Genomic DNA, 23,193 nt, shown 5'->3' with positions numbered 1-23,193 from the left:
ATTATATAGTTCATTTTGCTTATCTTAAATCGAGCTATCACAGTTGCAACATATAATTTTTTTCATATATCAATCGAATCAATTAAATCGTGTAATATCAAATTCACATTTTCGAACTTATATTTCGATATCCACTATCCACCCTTATTTCAATTTTATTTATAATCAATTTCTTAATTCCAAATATGAAACAACTTATTTCAGCATAAAATAGATTCAACTGAACATTTACAACAATCTACAATATTTTCAAAACTATTCAATTTAGTCATTATCGCTAACAATCAATCTAAATAAGCTCGTTTTATCATTTCCAACTTACTTATGGTCTTACAATGCAACAAAGTTCATAAATGCAACAATTGAAAATGTTTGAATTATAGAAATACAAACAATAAACTTCGAGTTATTCGTCGATGACTTTATCCTTTCCCTTCCTTTTCGAGGAATTCGGATTGATGTTAGCTACGGATTAACAAAAACACATAAAACTATCAAAATACAACCAATTTCAGAATCAATTGTCAATTTATACACATTTTGCTTTGTATTCAATTTAGTCCTTAGAATCGAGACTAACATAATTCACAATTTAGAACTCCAAATTTCAAATTGATTTCACTATAGTCCATTTAGGACATTCTATTTCTTAATTAACAACCAATTTTACAATTTATGCATTTTAGTCCTTAATGCTCAAAACTTTCAATCAACTTTACAATTTAGTCATTTTCCACCTCTAAGCTTAAAATCTATCAATTTAGCACTAAAACTTTAAATTCTCAACTATAGTAACTTTTAAAACTTAAAAAATTCTAAAAAATAATACATGGGTTGAATAAATTAGACTCCCAAGATTTCAAAAACATAAAGATTATAAGAAAAAAATTAAATTGCACTAACCAATTAAAAGCTTAAAATTTTAAACCCCCAGGCCGTGGGTCGCTTCTTCTTCATCTAACATTCGGCCATTTGAGGTCATTTGAGGATGAAAAGAGAAATGTGTTCTATTTCATCCCACTTAATCCATTTTATCTTATGTTTTAATATTATTAATATTATAACATATGTTTTATAAATTTAATAATTCACTTTTATAACATTAAAAGCCACCGTTCACTATAATTTAAAGAAGGTATAATTCCTTTCCTAATCTCTGCTACTTGTTTCTAATTACAATTTTTCTAGTAATTTAACTTTTATCACTTTTACAATTTAGTCTCTATACCTTAATAAACCACTAATTCGATAAAATTATTTAACTAAAATTCAATTCACCTATAACAGAACTCCTTACATATTTAGTAAAAATATTTAGGGCCTCTGCTTATGAAAACGAGTTCCCAGAATTGAATTTTCTGATATCACTGACTTTCGAATCATTACAATAAGGCATCCATGATGTTTTTACCTCATGATTACACATCCTCACATGCTTTAATTTTGTTTGGTTGGTTAAATTCCGTTACTAATTATTGTATTTTACATAGGTTATAGATTTAGTTATTGTATTTTAATTTAGTCATATTTAGTTTTGATATATTTTGAATTTTGAAATTTTAATATTGATTGCACAATAATTATTTAATTCATTAAATTAAATTCTATTATTTTCAAAATTTTATACATCAAACCTATCATTACATGTATAATACCATTCAACTTGCTATTTTCACATGGATTTAATAGTTACAGTTTGAGTTAAGACTAAAATTTTGTAATTATATTGAATAAGACTAATAGCAAAATTTAGTCAAACAAATTTTGTTGTTACACATTGAGTTAGGATTGGAAATTTTTTTACATAGAGATTAAATCTGTAATTTATGCGTGATGGTAGAATTTGACATACAACCAAATAAAAATGAAAAAAAAGGGAAAAAGGAAAAAAATCTCACTCCCCCACTCCAACCAGCAACGCAGTAAGAAAAGCGTAATAAAGTCGAATAGAATGACGTAAAAGTTAAAAACAAAAATCAGCTTTCAATAATTTGGATTTGGAGGACATAAAAAGATTTCGGAAATCAAAGTAATAATACACTTCTTTATTTTTATAAATTCTCTGAATTCGAAACCCTAACCTTGGATGGGAGACCCATTGGAGAGGTTAGGGTCGGAGGCAGCCATGGGATTAGAATCCACGATCAAAGAAGAGCTTTCCATGGAAATCGATCCTCCGCTCAAAGAGAACCTCGCTACCGCTGAGGATTGGCGGAAGGCCCTCAATAAGGTTGTTCCGGCCGTCGTCGTCCTCCGAACCACTGCTTGCCGGGCTTTTGATACCGAGCCAGCTGGTGCTAGTTATGCTACTGGTTTTGTCGTTGATAAGCGGAGAGGAATTATTCTCACTAATCGCCATGTGGTCAAACCAGGTTGACTTTCGTCAACATTTATTATTCTTTCCTTCTTTATTTAATTTTTTTTTTTGTGTTGGATTTGCTTGATGCTTTCTGTAATTAGTCTTTGCCTCTTCAATCAAGATGTGGAAAAGTTCGTTACTTATTGAAAAAAAAAGTTATAAATTGAGCTGTTCAGTTATTAAATGAATGATTTTATTGTTGTGTGGATCAATAGATCTCTTATGTTTGAATGAGCCTTGCATTTTAGCTATGTGCTCATTCTACTCAAGTATGAAGAAAGCAAATACTAGGAAAAAGCAATAGCTGAATGGTCTTTTCTTTGTCTTTAAAATGTCGGAAACAATGTTTGACTTTCTCTCTTGTCTGTTTTTAGGACCTGTTGTTGCCGAAGCAATGTTTGTAAATCGAGAAGAAATTACCGTGCATCCTATATACAGAGATCCGGTGAGTAAACCATGCTTCACATATATATTTGGTTGGTATTTTTATGGTTCTGATTTGTAATGTAGTTCATTCTTCTGCACTAGGATTTTTTGACATGACTTCTGAAATGTACTAGTATTGCCTTTATGTATGATTTTGGTTGTTTTCTAAGGAAGCTTGATTTGTCAGTCTATACTGCTTGACATTGTCTGATTTGTTGTATTTGGTTCATCGTCACACCATATGCATTGCATTCAGTTTAGCTTTTTCTTTTGTGCTCTTTCAAACAACACTTGTTATTTGTGGGTTCTGCTAACTGGCGAACGTTATGCTGTTCTTCATTAGGTACATGATTTTGGCTTCTTTCGTTACAATCCTGATGCCATTCAATTTTTAGACTATGAGGAGATTCCACTTTCCCCAGAGGCTGCTTGTGTTGGTTTAGAAATCAGGGTCGTTGGTAATGATAGCGGAGAGAAGGTAATTGAATTGCATTAGTAGTCTTTGCTTTACTTTTGTTAATTTATCACTTTTATTTTGTTAACATTATGCACTTAGTTTAGTATTATGTTTAATTCCATTTACGATGAGTGTAAAAAAATTTCCACTTACGTGAAAGGAGTCCTTTTAAGTTGGCTTTTGAGAAATTCATGGCTTTGCTAACTGGATACTGGTTATTTTTCATGAGTGATATCTTATGATGTAATGCTACTATAGATCATAAAACATGATGCCTAACAATTATTGCTCTGATTTAAATAATTATTTGTAGGTTTCCATATTGGCTGGCACTCTTGCTCGTTTGGACAGAGATGCTCCTCATTATAAAAAGTATGTAATAGTTTTAACAATTTGTATGAATCATCTACTTTACCAATAGATTTACCATCAATATTGTCTTGACAGATTATCATCTGTACCAAAACCCTTTGATAACCACATGATTTTGTACTAGTAAACTGGTTTGTACAGTTGTTGATTTTCTCCATCTGCTTTGTAATATTGATAGCTATAATAGTTTCACATATTTTCATCAGCACTTAAGAGATTTGTTGTTCCAAAATTAATCATGGCAACTCGGCCTTGATTGAATTTTGCTTGTGAGGCACTGTTGTTTTATCATCTATTATACAGTTTCTCAAATACATTTATATGGAACCTGACTGAGATGATTTTAAGCTTTAACTTCTACCAGTTGAAGACATAGTACCCCCTCTATCTTGACTTTGGAAATTATCATTCTAATGCTCTATACCTGGTGGTGTGCGCCGCACGTACTGCTTTTCATTGTAGGAGTCATTCTGTGTCACATATTTTTCTAGTTGGCATACTTTAAACTAATATGATATCCCATTTTCCTTTGATAAGATTATATTGTAAGTAGTGTTTGATGTTGTGTACAGCCTCTTACATTGTAGTCTTGACTTCTGGTCACTAATTTGTTCTATGCTGTCTAGCTTATTATTGTAGAACCTTCTTGCTTCTTATTGGTTCTTTCACAGTTGTATGTGTGTCATGGTTGTTGACATGCTTATTTGTTGCAGGGATGGCTATAACGATTTCAACACTTTCTACATGCAAGTATGTATCATATTCTTCGTGCCATCTATTGGAGGATTTCTTTTTCTCCTTTGGAGGGCAGGGTTCAACCTTTCTGGATTAATTTTTAAAAATTTTCTTCTATTATTCTTTGAATATGAGGAAAAGCACGGTTTTATCATGGAATGTATGAAAAAGTATCTCACGTAACATATCTTATGTAAATTATGTACTTGCTGATTTCTTTATTTTAAGTTTTAACACCAATGTTTGACTTGCAAATAATTTCAGAAACAGGTTTTGACTAAGATTTCTTATATTAAAATTCCATTATTTTAAATATATTTTATGTCTAATGCCAAAATATGTAACATAAAGTAGCAGGAGTTTATTTATTCAAAAGAAGGAAAAAGCACACCTATGCAAAAGAAAGGGCAAATTTTTAATGTCCTAAATGAGAAAAAGATAAAACATTTTAATTGTATAGGTCTCTGTTAGAAGCTTGTGGTAAGTCATTGAAGTAAGTTATATGATGTAATCAAAATGAAGCTTAATACAATCTCGTGGACGTGATATTTAAAAAGGTTCAGAATAAGAAAACAATTGTAGACAGTATTAGATTGTTTTAACCTGAATAGCAATATGGTTGATCTGCATCATTCTGATTGAGTATTTCTTGTAATGTTTTCAAACAGTGTTGCTTGTTAAAAAGTCTAAGGATGGTATCATTATTGATACTTCTCTTGGCCATTGTTTTAGTTGAAGGAGCACCTTCTTGGTTCTCCCATTGTCTGACTTTTACATACATGCTTGTCTATGTTTGATTATATTGTTTTACACTTATGCTTAACTTCAGGCGGCATCTGGGACTAAAGGTGGTTCAAGTGGATCCCCAGTGATTGATTGGCAAGGCAGGGCAGTGGCCTTGAATGCTGGTAGCAAGTCATCAAGTGCATCTGCCTTTTTTCTTCCTCTAGAACGAGTGAGTAGTATTTTAACAGCTTGACCTTTCATGCTGTGTTTCTGGTTGGTATTATCTGAGATTCTTTTATTTTTCATTTTTTATTTTAAGGATTGAAGATTGTATAGACTCAATTAAGAGATTTAAACCTATTGGTTCATTTAGCCCATACTTCCAATAATTCCTTAGAACTGGCAACTTTATGGAGCGACTAAAAGACCTTGACCTATTTGCTTGAAACCATTTCTGTGGTTACCCCTGGAGTAAAATTTGTATTATTTTATTATTACTTTTGGTTGTGTGACTTGTAAGTATTATTAGGAATTGCATTCACTTTAGATTTCCATCTGCGAATCTGGAGCTCATAAAAGTCAGTCCTTTTCTGGTTATGCTCTGTGGGTTGAAATACAAAACTTAGTGATGCATATTTGCCCTGTGCACACTGTTTTCTCTTGAAAACAAGTTTCTAAAATAGAGGCGATTTCTTGATTGCAAGAATAGCGGTCTCAAAGTTACTCCAGCAAGCTATTTGTTGACTAGATCAGTACCTGTGTAGCCTTATAAGCCATATTGACCTGCTCAAGATTTTTTTTGTAGGTTATTTGTTCATGCCATGTTTCTCCGCTTATATTATTGGGTCAGAACTAGCTCATTTTACCTTTTTTCTGATATGTTACCAAAGTACTTCTTACGGATACCTTATACATGCTTCTTAAAATTGCTGTGTGGAACACCAATAGCCTTTTCAATTGATTTCTGGACAAGCAGAACCTTAATTCTTATAGGGTCTACTTCCAATGAAAAATGAGATATTGAAACGTTAGATATTTACTTTTCAGGTAGTAAGGGCATTAAAGTTTCTCCAGAAAGGAGGAGATTTGTACATGAGTAAGTGGGAAGCAATTTCTATTCCTCGTGGTACGCTTCAGGTTTGTTGTTGATTTTATCCTTGTAGAGCTTTGCTTCTGTTTTTATCCCCTTTCTCGAGTACATAAGGTTCATTGTTGGTTAGATAATTGGAAAATTTTTTGTTCATGTCTCTATGTTCGAGCAATTATATGAAATTGAAAACTAGAACCATCTGTTTATTTGTTTATTTCCTTTCCTGGTATCTTTAGAGTTGATAAGCTATGATGCCATGCTGGATCCTGGTCTTTTCCTGCTTTGTTTTTTTTTTTTTTAAAAAAAAAAACTTTTAAGTAAACTGACTTGGTATGCTTGCACTACCTTCAGTTAACAAACACCAAGTATATTAACTTACAAATAGGACAGTAAATGCTTTGTGATCCCAGAGTGAAAGAGACTATGGAGGAGAGACAGAGAAATATTGACTACACAGAGAATCAAGGATTAGAGGGAATACAATGAGAAGATAAGAGAAAAAAGTGAGGAAGAAGAAGACTGGATATCCAATTCCAATGATTCAATATATTGACATATTTTATAATGCCTAAGTTCCCTCTAGAATCACAAAGTGAACTATATATAGCTTTCTATTCATAATTCCTAACCTATATTGCTGATCTTCCTTCAACGGAGGCTCACTGAAAATCCTCGATGGGGCTGTATTTATTCAAGTACTAAATAACATTGCTAATACCTCTTATCACCATCACACACAGCACAGTTTACCAGCTGCTGCAGTATGTAGATAGTTTTCTTTGTGTTTTTGCTTTTTGGCATTTCTGTCAATATTTGAGAATTTGCTTTAATACAATTTTAATGTTGGATATCTTTTTTATAGGCTACATTTGTCCATAAGGGGTTTGATGAGATACGCAGGCTTGGTCTCCAAAGTGAAACAGAGCAGGTTCCTAGTTTTTTGTTATCGACTATTTTTCTAGCTTTCCCATGGCATACATAAAAAGAAGTGTTTCCTCATTTAATTTCTATTTTCTTAATTTAGATAGCACGCCATGCTTCTGCACTAGGTGAAACTGGAATGCTTGTTGTTGACTCTGTGGTGAGCAAACTTCAGTTTTTGTCATACAGATTTTCTTTAAATTTGCCGTGTTTTCTTTTAGTTCTGCTATATTTTGAATCTCAACATATCTACAGGTGCCAGGTGGTCCTGCTCATAGTCACTTAGAGCCCGGTGATGTGCTTGTTCGGGTGAATGGGGAGGTTAGTCATGCACTCAGTCATTGGAGAAGCATGTATTAATTCTTATTTTGGAATGTTTGGCTTTTCTATTCCGTGCTCCTATTTGATTATGCATCTAGAGGAAGAATCAGCTCTGTCTCTGGCTTGGCTTGGCTAAATCTCAATACTGGACATGGATATTATGTATTAAATTAAATACGAACTTCTTCAAGAGTATTCATGAATGGGTTTTAGACCATATTCTTAATTTTTGGTGATAGTGTATCTTTCTAATTGACTTGCCCCCACCCTCTCTCAGATGGGAGCTTATTCTTTATGTGTATGATTTATATGGAACTCTTGAGGATTTTCTACCTTGTTTCAATGATTTTCTACCTGGTTTCTTGTTGCCAGCAGAACCCTTTTCTAGTACCTACTCAAATAGGAATTTTGAATGTGACCCCTTTTCATTTTTTAAAAAATCCCTAATAGAATTTGCTAACTATTATTGGCTTTAATGTGTTATTGAAAACGTATTGCAGGTAATTACTCAATTTTTGAAGTTGGAAACTTTACTTGATGACAGTGTTGAGCAGAAGATAGAGTTAGAAATTGAAAGAGGTGGCACACCATTGAGTGTGCAATTAGTGGTAAAACTTTTCTCTCTCATTTATGCCTATTTAGATTATCAATATTTGAGGCCTTGAGGTTTAAATTAGATCACATGTTATACAGTTTGGGTTGATTGCTACTTTGTGGTAGTGTGGCCTATGCACCATGACTAATTAGCCTAATTTCGGAAATGGTTTTTATTAATAGTCTGCATGTCTGTGCAAATTTTGATAATTGAGTTACTTTTATCTGATTGGCTAATTTTGTTGTAACACATTGAAACTGAAGTAGTACTTGTAAAAAATAAAATTTGTGATTTCCGGTTACAGCATGAATTTTCAAATTAATGCTCATAATGTAGAAACTGAATACGTAGTTTCTCGCTCACAATTAAATAGTAAATGATGAACTGAATGTCTGAAAGCACTGGCATTAGGGCAGGTATTTGTTTTCTCCATTGCTCTCATTCTCATTAAAGTATAGCTCTTGCATGGTCTTTTGTTTCTTTAGGAAAGGGATTTGGCACCTCAGACTGCAGATTTGCCTAGATTCTTTGATGTCTATGCCCTTTTCTTAAAATTTGGGAGGAAATTAATGCATTTCTGTATTTGCTCCCTATGTTGGAGAAGATCAACAATTTAGTATTAGCTGGCGTAAGGCTGTTCCCTATGCTCTTTTGATTGCTTTGAAGTATGAACCCCAGGTATTATTATATCTTATATCCGGTATTCAGACGGTCAAATTACTTGAAACTTAATGTCAAACATTTGTTGGTACTTGGAAAAATAATTCTTCCTTGATTTCCATCCACCTGCCACCAGAACGAATTTCAGGGACAACCAGCTCTTAAATAGCCTTGACTCTGATAATTGTCATTGTGTGGGATTTAGTCTCAGTTTGTTTGGGTGATATTGATACAATGATGTCTTGAATAAGTTTGTTTGAATGTGCTGTAGAAATTTTTGGCTGTAGCTATTGACTTAATTTACCAACGCTTGTTCTTTAGTTTTCAATTTGCTTTGACTATGATTGTGGAAGCTAATATGATTCCCTTTTCTTTTTCAGGTTCAGGACTTGCACTCAATAACTCCTGCTCACTTCTTAGAAGTAAGTGGTGCTGTAATACATCCCCTGTCTTACCAGCAGGTAGGTTGCAAATTATTCTTGGCACTTGGAATCCTCCGCCTCTTTTTAGCTCTGGTTTTCTGTACATTGTTCCCTGAATATGATTTCTTAACTGGTTTTTATCTTATGCTGTTTGAGGATGGTACTGCTGTTATTGGCAGATAATTTGACTTATTTTTCTGTTTCTTGAAACAGGCAAGAAATTTCCGTTTCCAGTGTGGTCTTGTATATGTCTCAGAACCTGGGTTAGTCTACTTGATTATTTATGAATATTGTCATACCTAAGGACTCAAAATGGGTCTTGAAGCAGGCAGAGAAAAAAATGAAACTTAGTGCATGCATATGTTTCAGTGCCTACTTTCATGGCTACTAATTTATCAAATAAGTAAACCTTGATTTTTGGCTATAATCCATGAATTAAGTTGTGAACTACCTATTATTGTAATATCTTATAAGAAACTCTTTTTTCTTCGCTATGCATGGCATCCTGGGATTGCTTCATCAATTTTGGAGGTTGAAAGATGATATTGTATGTTACTTTCAACAAGACATAATGGTTCTCTATGAAAATTATTGATCGTTATCCTTTTCAGCCAAAGTGAGAATATTGGAGTGTGTATGACGCAATTAGATGTACTCTGAACTGTATCAATCACGAGGTTGCTTCTTTATTGCTGTGGGCTTTCATTGGTTGGTTGATTGCTAGATTTCCGTATGTTCCAGGTATATGCTATTTAGAGCTGCTGTTCCTCGACATGCCATCATTAAGAAGTTTGCTGGTGAGGAGATATCAAAACTTGAGGATCTAGTCTCTGTTCTATCTAAGCTTTCTCGGGGTGCTCGGGTTCCTTTAGAATATATAAGCTACATGGATCGTCATCGGAGAAAGGTATTTTATTGCTGATTATGCAGTTTCACCTAATGCTTACGTTTCTACTAACTGCTATGGTTGAAAATTGTGCACACAAGCTATTGATGAATTTTGAATTCTTTTGGAGAAATGAATGGCTAAGGTATACTTTGATCCAGTTAATATTTCTAACAATAAATGGAATATATGATGAATTGAGGTTGAGTGAGGAACAGTGTAGGAAAGATTTCTGACCTTACCCGTCATTAGGCTATATTTTTGAATGGCATTTTGTCCAGATATTACTAGGCTTGTTACCAGGCATTGAACTTGTAATTCTTTGGCTTAGTTGGGTTTATCATTTTGTTGTAGGATACCATCTTTAGATAACATTTGCATTGGATGTTTTTGTTCAAATTTATTGTGCAAAAGTGTATGGGGTTTCCTTCTCCGTTCAAGGAAAAGAAGCATGTAAATTAGAGAAAACACAAGCAGGTAACCTTTGGTGGAGCCTGCTTTTGGGTGGTTCCTAAAAGCCTCTGGATATCAGTATTTTACTTCTTTTGTTGAGAGAAATTAGGGGTAAAAATGAAAGTGTACTAGTTGAATGGCTTCAATTAAATTCATTTTATGTTAAACAAGTTTGCATGAAACTTTAAAGCTTATAAATGAGCCAAATCTTGAGGTGTTCAACTTATATATGCTGGCGAGCAGAGCTTGATCAAATTCTTTGCAAACATTAGTGATAAAAGGCAGCAGTGTACATAAATTTGACTCCATAGGCGTTGACTTGAGTTTTGAGGTGGTGATGGTGGTAAAGTTTGATTCAACTCTTATTCATACAAGAAGAGTGAAGCCTTTAATATGATGATTTTTGGTTATTTGCCTGAGGATTTTTTAGAACAGCTGACATCCTTTGGAAGGAGCCTGGAGAGAAGATTAGATTGCTTCTTCAAACATTTAAAGCTTTATTTTTAGGCTCTTGAGTGGTCTTATATTAATCAAAAGACGCAAGGTGCTGTATTGCTTGGACGCCAAGCACAGAAAAGGTTCTGCCTAGTGAAGCAGGGGGCTAACTATAAAAGGATTCTTGAATATTTATCGAAAAGAAAATAAAAAATTCCCATTCAGGTTAAAACTTTATATTCTTTGATAATTTGACTCCGTTTCTTCTCTAATGTTCTATAGCTTTACTAAAAGCCCCCATCAAATCTAGCCGTATGTATCCATCTTCAAGCAGTTATAAATGGGCAATGCAACTTTTTCCTATTCTTGATAGCACATATGCACTCTCACTGTCAATGTAAATGTTATGCATAAGAAAAAGAATGAGGCATTTCAATAAAACTAAATGGAACTTCTGAGGTGTGCCCTTTTTTAGTTGTTGTAAAAGCCCTTCCTCAGGACCGTTTGAGGACACTACTAGATTGGTGTGCCTTAGGCCCCAGTTGCACTGAGTTGTATACCTTGACATCATTGTGGGATTCTAAATTTCTATTACCCAAAACCAATTTGCTTCAACATCCAATTTCTGTTTAGAATTTTGAACGGATCATGGTAGGTAATGGGATCTGAACAAACCTCAATTCGGTAATTGTACTGTATCAATTACTGTGACACTTTACAAGTGGTGCTGGTTAGTTTGAATGGTTATATTTTAGGTAAATTGAACCAAAAATTGATTGATTTTTGTCCTATCTTTTCAAGTATATTTTGAATTTATGATTTATCATTATTGAGATTATCTGCATTAATTGTTGAAATTTGTCATTTTGTTAATGGTTACAGTCTGTCTTGGTCACGGTTGATCGCCATGAATGGTATGCACCTCCACAGATATACACTCGTGATGACAGCTCCGGATTATGGACCGCAAAGCCCGCCTTTCAACTGGATTCCATGATTCCATCATCTGGTGTTAATGGCAAGGCTACTCGTATGGAACATGTCAATCAAGTTAACCACCAAGAGTTGACTGATGGTTTGTCTAGTATGGAAACCTGTTGTGAGCATTCTTCTGCTGAATTGAATTCTCATAATGAAGCAGGTTTTGGTTCAAAAAAAAGACGAGTAGAAGAGGATATGTCATCTGATGGAGTTCTTGCTGATGGTTCGTTAAATGAAACTGGTGAAGTTAAGTTGGAGAATAAAAGTGCCACGGAAAATGCTGTGGTAAGTGACTATCCAGGTGCAACAGCTGCAGCAGCTAATGCTTCAATTGCCGAACAAGTAATAGAGCCTACTCTTGTAATGTTTGAGGTAACCATCTGTTGATTGACATAGTTCATTTTTGGTACACTACACATTTTACCCTTTTCCTTACCTTTCTATTAATTATTTGTCACAACATCAGTATGATGGTACTGCTCTCTTTAAATCATTAGTTATTCTTCTTTGATCATTATACTGTATGAAATCTTACTTCTTTCATGATTTGTTTGTTGAAAAACCTAAGTTGATTTTCATGGTTGCAGGTTCATGTGCCACCATCATGCATGCTTGATGGTGTTCATTCGCAACATTTTTTTGGTACTGGCGTCATTATATATCATTCTCGTAGTATGGGCTTGGTTGCTGTTGACAAGAACACAGTTGCAATATCTTCTTCGGATGTGATGCTGTCCTTTGCTGCTTATCCAATTGAAATTCCTGGAGAGGTGTGCTATTTAACTTAAACATTATTAGAAAACCATAACGTATTTTGTTGAGTTTCCTATTTGATGCAGGAGTTTTTAAGTATTTTATAATTTATAATATCTTATGATTTCAGATTTATTTATTACGTATTAGATATATTGTAGACGGCTAGAGTTATTATTTATCTTCAGGGTTTAAACCTAGGGCTGGGAATAAAACTTTATTTGCAAGACAGCCTAGTAACTTTACTTGCTAGAAAGGTACATGTGGAAGAGCAAGAGTATGATCTAGACCCTATTTATGAAGAGTACTTGGAAGAAAGTGAAGATGCATATCTAGCTCAAGGAGAGTCCTTGATTTTAATGTGTTTACAACAATTGAAGCGAAGTGGAGTATGATCTATTAGACCCTATTTATGAAGAGTATTCAGATGAAAACAAAGCTGTAAGTGCCTATGTTGAATGGCAACCTTCATTTGGTCTTGCTAAATTTAGCATCATTTATGGGTGTGGTTTCCTTCTTTTACCTCTTCATATTCACCTTCATGCTTGTGAGTTTTCAAATTTCTCTTCAAGAAAGAGACCTTCTAATGAGACTAATGAGACTACTTCTGAATTTGATTCTGCAATGAGTAGCATCTTTCAAATTTTTATGAATGCATCTAGAGAATTTTTGGTTTATAAAGCTGCTGTGGGAAAGAGTAATCAAGATTCAGGTCCTTATGAACTGGCCAATCTTATTCACTTGCTTGCATCTTAAGTTCATTCTCCTTGTATTTCAATTTGTTTGATTCAGAGAGAGAAATGACCACGGCAATTCCAGCATTTAGTCAAATGCAAACCTGCTGGTTTCAGTTATGTTGCACGACTGATGAAATTAATTCTCTATTCTCTAAATGCTCATTAAAAACTAAAGTTGGTGAACCTACTGGGAGTGAAGGCGGGAGTACTCCTGCACACAAGCGAGACACCGTTTGGGATAGATGAGCAAAATTCAAATGGTAAATCAACTGTCAGCTCACCAGCTCATGAAATAGCTGCTTCAGCTTGTGATGTTCGAAAAGAAGAAAGTAAAAAATATATATGTTACTGAAGCTGGTACAAAGGAACTCAAAAACAATGGCTCTCTTGTGGTTATGGCCTTCATTCAAAGAGCTAATTCTTTGGAACCTGAGTGCAAAACCCATATTGGCTTAGAGAACCTTGCAAGGTCACTGATTCCAAATGGCAATTTAATTACAGAGAGTGATAAGGAGGTTGATAGTACATGCCCTCAGAATGCTGGTGAAAAGAAAGATTTGTCTCGAGTAACTCTTGCTTATGGCAGTGATAGAACAGATTTAAGTGTTCAACCTCCAATGGATCTACCTTGAACTGTTGAGTGATAAAACAAACATAGAGTGTGGTTTTAAAGAATATTTGAAAGCTGATACTCCAGGTAATAATTCTAGAGTGGTCCTAATTGTTGCAGGTGTGGTGGGGACTTTTATTAATGATTCTGAAACCAAAGATGAAAGTCCTAGTATGACTGAAACATATTCTGGAATTAAAGTGGAGCCTTCTTTGAAGGGATCTCTGTGGATTTTGTATGGAAACAGTAGAAGTGTTGCTCTTATATTCCTACAAAAATACTGATTGCTGATTGATCTGCTGTTTGTTTGCCTGAAGTATCCTTTGACAAGCCACACATGCTTTCTATAGTTATTAGGTGATTTACGTCAGCTATTGTCTGTATTGGGTTCAAAGCTTTAGAACACTCGAGCAATCTTGAGTTAGTTCTTTGGCGGAAGATGCAACTACATTCTATGAGACTGTTACTTTAGATAAGGAGGGTTATATTATTCAGGTTCACAACAGGGAATTAGATATCCTTGGGACAGGATTGTGCTCTCTCAGAGATTTTACTGCTGAATCAACAAATGGGGTTCATGATCTAGATACTTATGTTGAAATGGTGTAAGTTTTCTCGCAGGAATCGAGTTCTCCAAGCCTGGGAGACAGCTGCGGGATCTTTTAATTATTTTGTACTTTTTAGTATTTTATTGTTTCAGAATTATTTATTAAGTATTAGATATCTAATAGATGGCTAGAGTTATTAGTTATTTTTAGGGTTTAAACCTAGGCTAGTAATAAAACTTTATTTGCAAGAAAGCCTAGTAACTTGCAAGAAAGAAAGCCCGTATAAATAAGTTGTAGTCTTTACAGCCAACATTCTTATTATTTTCTTGGAATTTTATAAAGAAACTAGAGGTTTTCTATAACCCTCTAGAGCTCCATCTTCATTCTTACTCATTTGTTCAGCCCTAATTCTATTGATAATTGTTGTTCTCCCTCTAAACCACATCACTGTTTCGTTACTGCAGGTTGTTTTTCTTCACCCTGTTCACAACTATGCTCTAGTTGCATACGACCCTTCAACTCTAGGTCCTGTTGGTGCTTCTGTGGTTCGTGCTGCAGAACTACTTCCTGGTAGGTTCTACATTTTGCAATTACTCTGTGGTTTGGTCATCGGACATATTATTACTGTATATGTTTCTCCTATGCAACCAGGTTTGCTCTTCTTTTTGTAAATATACTGTATGCTTGATTTTGTCATTGAAAATTTTCTTAGGAAACTGATGACAGGAGGATAAAAATATTATAGTTTTTTGTCTTAGAAACTGCTTCTGGTATAACTTAAAAGGAAGTCTGTTCTCATTTTTGCAATGGAATAGGAGCTGGGGGTGGGGAAGTTAATATTTATTTCCACTGTGTGTGTGTCTGTCTTTTCTGTTAATTTTGGTGGTAAAACATTGCAAAACTACTTTTGTTAATTCTTTTCATTGTGTTCTGTTTGAGACAGAGCCCGCATTACGTCGAGGGGATTCAGTCTATCTTGTGGGTTTAAGTAGAAGCTTACAAGCGACATCTAGGAAATCGGTTGTGACCAATCCATGTGCTGCTCTAAACATTGCCTCTGCTGACTGTCCACGGTACAGAGCAACAAATATGGAAGTAATTGAGCTTGATACCGGTAAGTTTTCTGACATTACGTAAAAAGTAATCTAATTTTTGCGCACGTGCTGATTTCGCATACAAAATGCATCTTGTACTCTTGCAGATTTTGGTAGTACATTTTCAGGTGTGCTAACAGATGAGCATGGAAGGGTTCGAGCAATCTGGGGGAGCTTTTCAACACAGGTTTCCACTCTGATTGAAAAATATGAAAAGAAAAAAAATCTTATATTAGTTAGCCTTTTTGAATAAACTGCATTATGCCCAAGTATTCTGATGCTTGCTACCAATGATGTCAGCTGAAATTTGGTTGTAATACATCAGAAGATCATCAATTTGTGAGGGGTATCCCGGTTTATGCAATAAGCCAAGTTCTTGATAAAATCATAGCTGGTGCGAATGGACCACCTCTTCTCATAAATGGTGTCAAAAGGCCGATGCCACTTGTAAGGATTTTAGAGGTTGAATTTTATCCTACTCTGCTTTCGAAGGCCAGAAGCTTTGGACTGAGCGATGACTGGATACAAGTATTGTTGTTGTTTCTTTATTCTATAAATTTTGTTGAGCAATTTTCTTTTTGAAACAAATTTTTCAATATTTTAACACTTGCTAGTGAGAATAGCCTCTTTGCAGTTTTGTATTTTGTACTTTTTAAGTTCCACAAGGTCACATCATTTTCTTATTATTTTTTAGGCTCTAGTTAAGAAAGATCCAGTTCGACGTCAAGTTTTACGTGTTAAAGGTTGTTTGGCGGGATCAAAAGCTGAAAATTTGTTAGAACAAGGTGACATGGTTTTAGCAGTAAATAAAGAGCCTGTTACTTGCTTTCGGGACATAGAAAATGCTTGTCAAGCATTGGACAATGGGGACAACAGTGGGAATCTTAACATGACCATTTTTCGGCAGGTAAGCAAGTAGATATTAGCTGAAAGATTATCTATTTCTTTTTCCTCTTTGTAATTATTATGATATTAGTTTGACGAAAAGCATTTTCATAAGCTCTATGTACTATATAATTTATTGTGTTCTATGCTTATAGTTTTGTTAATACTAATACATAAATGTAGAAACAATTTTGCCTGATTTTCTTTCTACTTGTCTTTTTTGCCAGGGACGTGAAATTGATCTTCTTGTTGGTACAGATGTTAGGGATGGGAATGGCACAGCACGAGTGATTAATTGGTGTGGGTGTATTGTTCAGGATCCTCACCCTGCTGTGCGTGCTCTTGGGTATCTTCCTGAGGAAGGGCATGGTGTTTATGTGGCACGGTTAGTGTTTCTTCTCCTCTTAGTAGAAAAGTTTTCATATTCATTTTAGTTCGATAGTAATGATGAGAACATAGCATGTGGCAGTAAAGCAATGGAACCATTCCTAGCCTCCAGAATGCATTAGAACCCTGCTACTGAACTAATTGAATTCCTTACCAACCAATTCATGAACATACCAGAAGATAAAAATATTCTTGCTAGTTTGATTGGTGAAGGTTGCAATTGGCTTCTGAATTTAAACATAAGATATCAGACTAATTTCATTGCTGAAGGCTGCAATTGGCATCTGAGTTTAAACAAAAGATATTAGGCTTAATTGAAGTTGTATGTTTTGAAGCTTTTTATGAACCATGGATTTAATGGGTTCATGGTTTTAGGATCTGGCATAAATATAGTTGCTATCTTTAGCTCCTAACTATGAGGTAGTGACGATCAGATACCTTTTGGAATTTGTTGAATCTCTTTTTGACTATTCTCAGAAGCTTTTTGATGTTTATTGTAACTGCATTTGACAAATAATTTAGTACATATTTATCTCACTTTTCTGTAAGTTTTAAGATAATGAGCTAATAAGTAAAACTTCAGTTAAGAGACCTGTAAATGAAATATAGGCACTAATATCAACCAAATTTTTTAAAGATTATTTTACGATTTTCAAATTATAATTTCAACCAAGGTGAACCTGTTTCCAATGTTTTGTCTTTTCAGCACAAATACTGACTATCATCTTTGTGGACTAGTGAAACCCACATGTCATTAGTGTGGCTGGTCTATGTGGGGATTGAAAAAGCGTACATAGAACTAGGGCTTACCTTTCAATTATTAGAAAGAAATAGATTGGAGTTATATTTAAAACCCAAAACCAATTAAAATTTGGTGTAAGGGTGCTTTAGATTTCATTAGGGGCGGCAAAACCTGCCCAATTGAAGGATTTCAAACCTGTCCGCTCTGAGTGGAGAGGTACTAATTTGCCCTTAATTATTTAGCTTTTTAAAGGACAACAAACAAGCATATAATTATATAACTATTGAATGTACTTACCTTTTTTCTATTTTAACCCATTATAAACTAATTTTAAACAATGATGTTAAATTGTAATAAAATGCAGATTGAAAAAAATAGAAATAATTAATAAAACATGGAATGGGATGGGCAGAGTGGTGCTGTTATGGATGTATCCAACATTTATAGTGGTGGTGGTTATTGAACTTTTGACATCCATAGTGGAGTATGTGGAGATTTGTCATATTTCATTGTAGGGTGCCAATTCTGTTAGGCGGCAGAGCCTAGAGGCTACTTTGAGATCCAAATTATCCAGGTTACATTATGGTTAGAACCTTGTATGACTATAAAGCTTCTGGGTTTATTTCTGACCTGGATCATTGTAGGGCTGAATACCATTTTGGTGTTTTTTTCTCATCTAACCCAACAGCCCATAATTCAACCTAAAAATTTTGAAAAGTTTGCATCTTGGTGCTGCTGCCCGACAGCATATAGAGATAATGGCTGAAAAAGTAGAAACTTCTAAATTCAGTTCCCTCTGCTTAGTTAAAAACTAGGCTTAAATAGCTTGACTACATAAAATTCTGATGGTCAAACTTCATGGATTAGTTCAGCATGCTTAAAGTGTTCAGAGGACTTCATTTAACACAGTGGCACATTTTCTGATGCTACCTAAGAACCTGAAGCCCTTAATACATAAAAAATTCATTCTGATCTTCTCTTTTCTTTTGAATGATTGGAATGATTCCCAGTTACCACTTTGGTTATATCTAACAAGAAAAATTCTAAATGACAGAACTTCTTGAATTTTCTAACTATCTCTTAATCCCTACCAACCTAATATGAAGCTTTCTTAATACGAGGGTTTTTACCCATCTTGAAAAAAAAAACCTTCCGCATCTGATGCTCCAATCTAGCTTAATCTTGCTAAATCCCCAACCCATAAAAAGAGATGGTTCTTTTCTTTTTTGTTTTTTTACATTTGATAAATTAGCTGCTAGGTTACTAATTTGCTTGTGGTCTCTTGTTATGAAATTATTTTAATAAATCTCCTCACTCCAGTTATTAAGAATGAAGGGACGCTATGCTATAGTAAGGGGCTCTTATAGTAGGTCAAAATATGCTGTCAATCCTTGTACTTGAATGAAGTTTGAGATTTAGTCCCTATGCTAAAAATTTAAAAATTAAATCTTATTACTTTTTTCAATTTAAAAATCATAGTCCAATCATTGACACAGTCAAAATTTGCTATCAATACACCCATGTAAGCATACTAACTTAAGAATAAATCATTGTAAACTTAGTAAGCATACCTGATAATAAGCAGATTTTGACGAGATATACCGAGTGCTAACAGTGTCAACGATTGAACTTTTTACTGTAGATATATTTTTTAATATCTTTAGAATGACAATTTCTTTTTAACAGAAGTTTCATTTGTAGTATTCTGTTTTATATGTATTTCTTGTGACAGTTTGTTCTTTCCTCAGGTGGTGTCACGGTAGTCCTGTTCATAGATATGGGTTATATGCCCTACAATGGATTGTTGAAATTAATGGAAAATCAACTCCTGATTTAGATGCTTTTGTTAATGTGACGAAGGTAACCCTTGTTGCTTCTTTTTCTTTTGTATGTAAGTACATTTTTTAGAAGGTTGAATCTTTCACTTTGGTGGTAATGTTGAATCATCTTTTGTTTTCAACTAAAATTAAATGGTATATGAATCTCTTTCATTCCATAAACTCTGATTGACTTTCTAAGGTGTTTGTATTGTTGGAGACAGATTATCATATTTCTTGTCATTTGTGAGATGAGCAAAGCTCTTATATGATATGGGGCATAGGAAAGCATATTTCATCCTAGTTAAATAATGTTTTTATTTCACCTCTTCTTTCTACCCTGCATATTGCAATTTTGGGGTTAAAAATAGACTTCGGACATGGTTTAATAATGACTTGCTCTTTAATTTGATCAATGCTTAACTGAATTTTGTTTCGAGCTTTTATGCATGATGTGTTTTTTAACAGAGTTACTGATTTTATTATGTGCAATGAAACCATATCAAATCGACAATGAATCAAACCAGACGTGATATGATTAATTAGTTTCTTATTTTTTAACTATTTATTCTCTAGCAGTTTAGTTGAATAATAATAAATACATGAGCTATCTATATTGAACAGGAGTTAGAACATGGGGAGTTTGTTCGTGTGAGGACGGTTCATCTGAATGGGAAGCCTCGAGTTTTAACGTTGAAGCAAGATTTGCACTATTGGCCTACATGGGAGTTGAGATTTGATCCAGAGAGCGCGATCTGGCATAGAAGGATGATCAAGACCTTAGATTGTCGCAACTTGTGAACTGGGTCATGTGGTCTAACTTCTTTTCAGGAAGCAGTGGAACTTCGAAATTGGCTTGGCTGTGGGGATCAATTGACAAATTGATCAGACTGAGAGAGCTGGTGCTGCCATTGGTTTCTACCTACAGTTGATTGGCTTTTGTACCCAATTGGTGGCTGCCAATGTGTGAGGTTTAAGCTTGAAGAACGTAGGTTGACAGTCAATCCGGTGAGGCCTAAAGCATTTATTCAGCAATTTATATTTATTATTGTATGAAAATATAAATTAACTTTCAACATCTTCCATATATATAACTTTGGTAAATCAAATTAGACATAGGCAAATGGTTGCACGTAATAAAACAACAAACTTTCTTTAGTTTACTCACAGCTCCGGTTGGGATTCATAAATATAGTAGTGTCTGCGAAGTTAACATACTTAACTGGATTCTCATCCCCATATATGCTATTGAAGTTAACATTAACATAGACAGGATAATACCCATTGAAGAGATCAAGCTCTCAAACATCTATAATGCTTTCGCTATTGGTTTTCTTTTGAAAAAGGAAAAAAACAGTATAATGTCCTCCCAATTTATGTATATGTGTATATGAAGTGCTTCACTAGCATCTTCTGTAATAAAATCGAATTGTGAAATCATTGGAATGGAATGAATTAGAAATTAGAAAGTAGTTTATTAGAGTAAAACTTCTTGAGCAAGTGATCAATTTAAAGTTCTAATCTTTCTTTTCTTGGTATGATTATTTGAGAAGAAAAATAACTTCTTTTAAGTTTAATGTAGTTTTCTTTTTCTTAATTTGACTATTAAGTCTACTTTGATATTGGGTCCATTTTAATTTATAAACTTGATATTTTTACTATTTTGTACGATGAATTAGGGGTGAGCAAAACTTGATTCGATTAGAAAATATTTTTTTTGATTTTCGAGTTAATCGAATTGAGTTATTTGCGTTATTTGAGTTATTCGAGTCAATTCAAATAACTTGATACTAGTTGAATTTCATAATTCGATTAATTTGAATAATAGATTTGTATAAATACTCTTTTGGTCTTTGTTAACTTTGTAAATAAGTAAATTAGTTTCTCACAATAAAAATTAAAATAAATCAAAATAAATTTCAAAATAATTTCTAAAATTTAAAATATTTATAAAATTTCAAAATTATATTTTTAAAAAAATTAAAGAATTTTAAAAAAATTTAAAAATTTTTCGAAATAATAATTTTGGACCTAATTAATGATTCAAATTTATCATACGGTTTCAAATATATACGGTTTTAAATTTATGTGTACTAATATGGAATTAGTTATATTGTAACTATATTTTTATTTGACATGTTTAATTTTTTAATTTAACTTGACTTGAAATTCATTTGATTCGACTTGATTCGAAAAAAATTTAAATTGAGTTAGGATGATAAAATATGACTCATGAACTTAATTAACTTGAAATATTTTACTCAATTCGATCAAACGCTCACTCTTACGATGAGTCATGATGTAATGCCTCAAAATATTAAGAATTTAATTGTGAAAATTTGCAGTAATTGAATTTCTGTATCTGTGATCTTATGTTCTGTTTTTGTGTTTAAGGTTTGGAGTTCGAGTTGTATTGTTAAAAGTTTTATCTTTTTAAAACAACCTTTATCCATTCGTTATATGATTAAGTATAATTTTGTATGAATTTATGTTAAGAATGAGCTTGCTGGCTTACTGGTTAAGCATTTATTTGTATCTTGTTGTCGTTTGAATCCCATCGTATGTGTTAGGGAAATTTTTTTTTCTTGTTGTCGGAAGTACGGTGGTGGTTAAGACAAACACATAATTAAAACTTTGTTAATGTTCTGTACTCTTTCTTTTTCTTTTCCTTTTCTTTCTTTTTATTTTTCTTTTCTTTCTTCCTTTTACTTCTTTAATTTCTCCTTTTCGATTGTGTTTAACAAGTGAATATCGAAAATTAGTGAGACCCTTTAAGTTATTGGAAGACTTCTATGTAAGTATTGTTAGAATCATTCAACTTCTGCGAAGTTCTGTTAGATTTCTGTTGCGTTGTTAAATTAGGAATTCTCTGATTGTTTTACTTAAACTCTCTAATAACTAGTCATTTTGTTCCCCTAGGCATGAGTACAGAAAGAAGTGATCTTTCACGTGTTGTGTCGATTTAACACGGTTAAATCGTCAATAAGCGTTCGCTGTTGAAAGTTTCCTCGTGTCGATTTATTCGACATAATTGATTGAATATTAACATTGCGTTATTTAGTTATTTTAGTCAAATGATTGATTGCCAAATGGTTAATTAGGTTCCGCGTAGTCTTCGCGTTTTTTTCCATCAAAGCGAGATCAGATGCGTACCGAAAACCTCAATTTTTGCAAGTTTTGGTCGTCGAAAATGGTGGTTATTGACGCCACACAGCTAGGCACACGGGTGTGTGTCTAGGCCGTGTGAGCCATACGATTATGTGGCAGGCCGTGTGGGTGGCCGTATAACTCACTGTTCATCAATTTGGAGCCACACAGGCAAGGCACAAGGGTATGTGTCCAGGTCGTGTGTAACAATGTTAGTGCAAGGTTATACGGGCAAGGGACACAGGAGTGTGTCTAAGCTGTATAACTCATTGTTTATGACTTAGGACAACACGAGCGAGCACATGAACGTGTGCCTAGGCCGTGTGAGTCACATGGATAAGGACATGGCCGTGTGTCTAGGTCGTGTAACTCTCTGATTTATGCTTTAAAACCACACGGGTAAGGACATGGGCGTGTGCCCATGCTGTGTGAGCCACAAGGGCAAGGACATGGGCGTGTGCCGTATATAAAAGGGCCCGAAAGTCGCTTTTGAGGCAGTAAATATTACTTAAGGCTGATATTGATGTCCTCATGGTATGAATAGTCTGAATTTGACCGAATGAGAACTCTTTGATATCCTGTAACATATGCATGAATTCTATACATGTATGTGCACTGTGATACTTAGTCTAAT

At 34.0% G+C, this 23,193-nt stretch overlaps 1 protein-coding gene across 1 annotated transcript; it reads left to right on the top strand.

The window, feature by feature from the left end:
* Positions 1 to 1,883: 1,883 nt before the first annotated feature.
* LOC108469586 (protease Do-like 7) lies at positions 1,884 to 20,575 on the top strand. Its single transcript, XM_017770498.2, has 24 exons — positions 1,884 to 2,372; positions 2,734 to 2,804; positions 3,129 to 3,263; positions 3,556 to 3,614; positions 4,328 to 4,364; positions 5,179 to 5,304; positions 6,123 to 6,212; positions 7,028 to 7,093; positions 7,190 to 7,246; positions 7,342 to 7,407; positions 7,908 to 8,015; positions 9,043 to 9,123; positions 9,298 to 9,347; positions 9,826 to 9,991; positions 11,741 to 12,211; positions 12,427 to 12,609; positions 14,952 to 15,057; positions 15,431 to 15,601; positions 15,689 to 15,768; positions 15,882 to 16,109; positions 16,276 to 16,488; positions 16,694 to 16,851; positions 19,344 to 19,455; positions 20,037 to 20,575. Exons 1-24 carry the CDS (start codon positions 2,087 to 2,089, stop codon positions 20,211 to 20,213), a joined length of 3,297 nt encoding a protein of 1,098 aa, XP_017625987.1. The 5' UTR covers positions 1,884 to 2,086; the 3' UTR covers positions 20,214 to 20,575.
* The last annotated feature ends 2,618 nt before the right edge of the window (positions 20,576 to 23,193 follow it).

Source organism: Gossypium arboreum, chromosome 8 (genome assembly GCF_025698485.1).
Source record: "Gossypium arboreum isolate Shixiya-1 chromosome 8, ASM2569848v2, whole genome shotgun sequence".
NCBI lineage: Eukaryota > Viridiplantae > Streptophyta > Magnoliopsida > Malvales > Malvaceae > Gossypium > Gossypium arboreum.
This window is presented reverse-complemented; position numbering and strand designations above follow the sequence as displayed.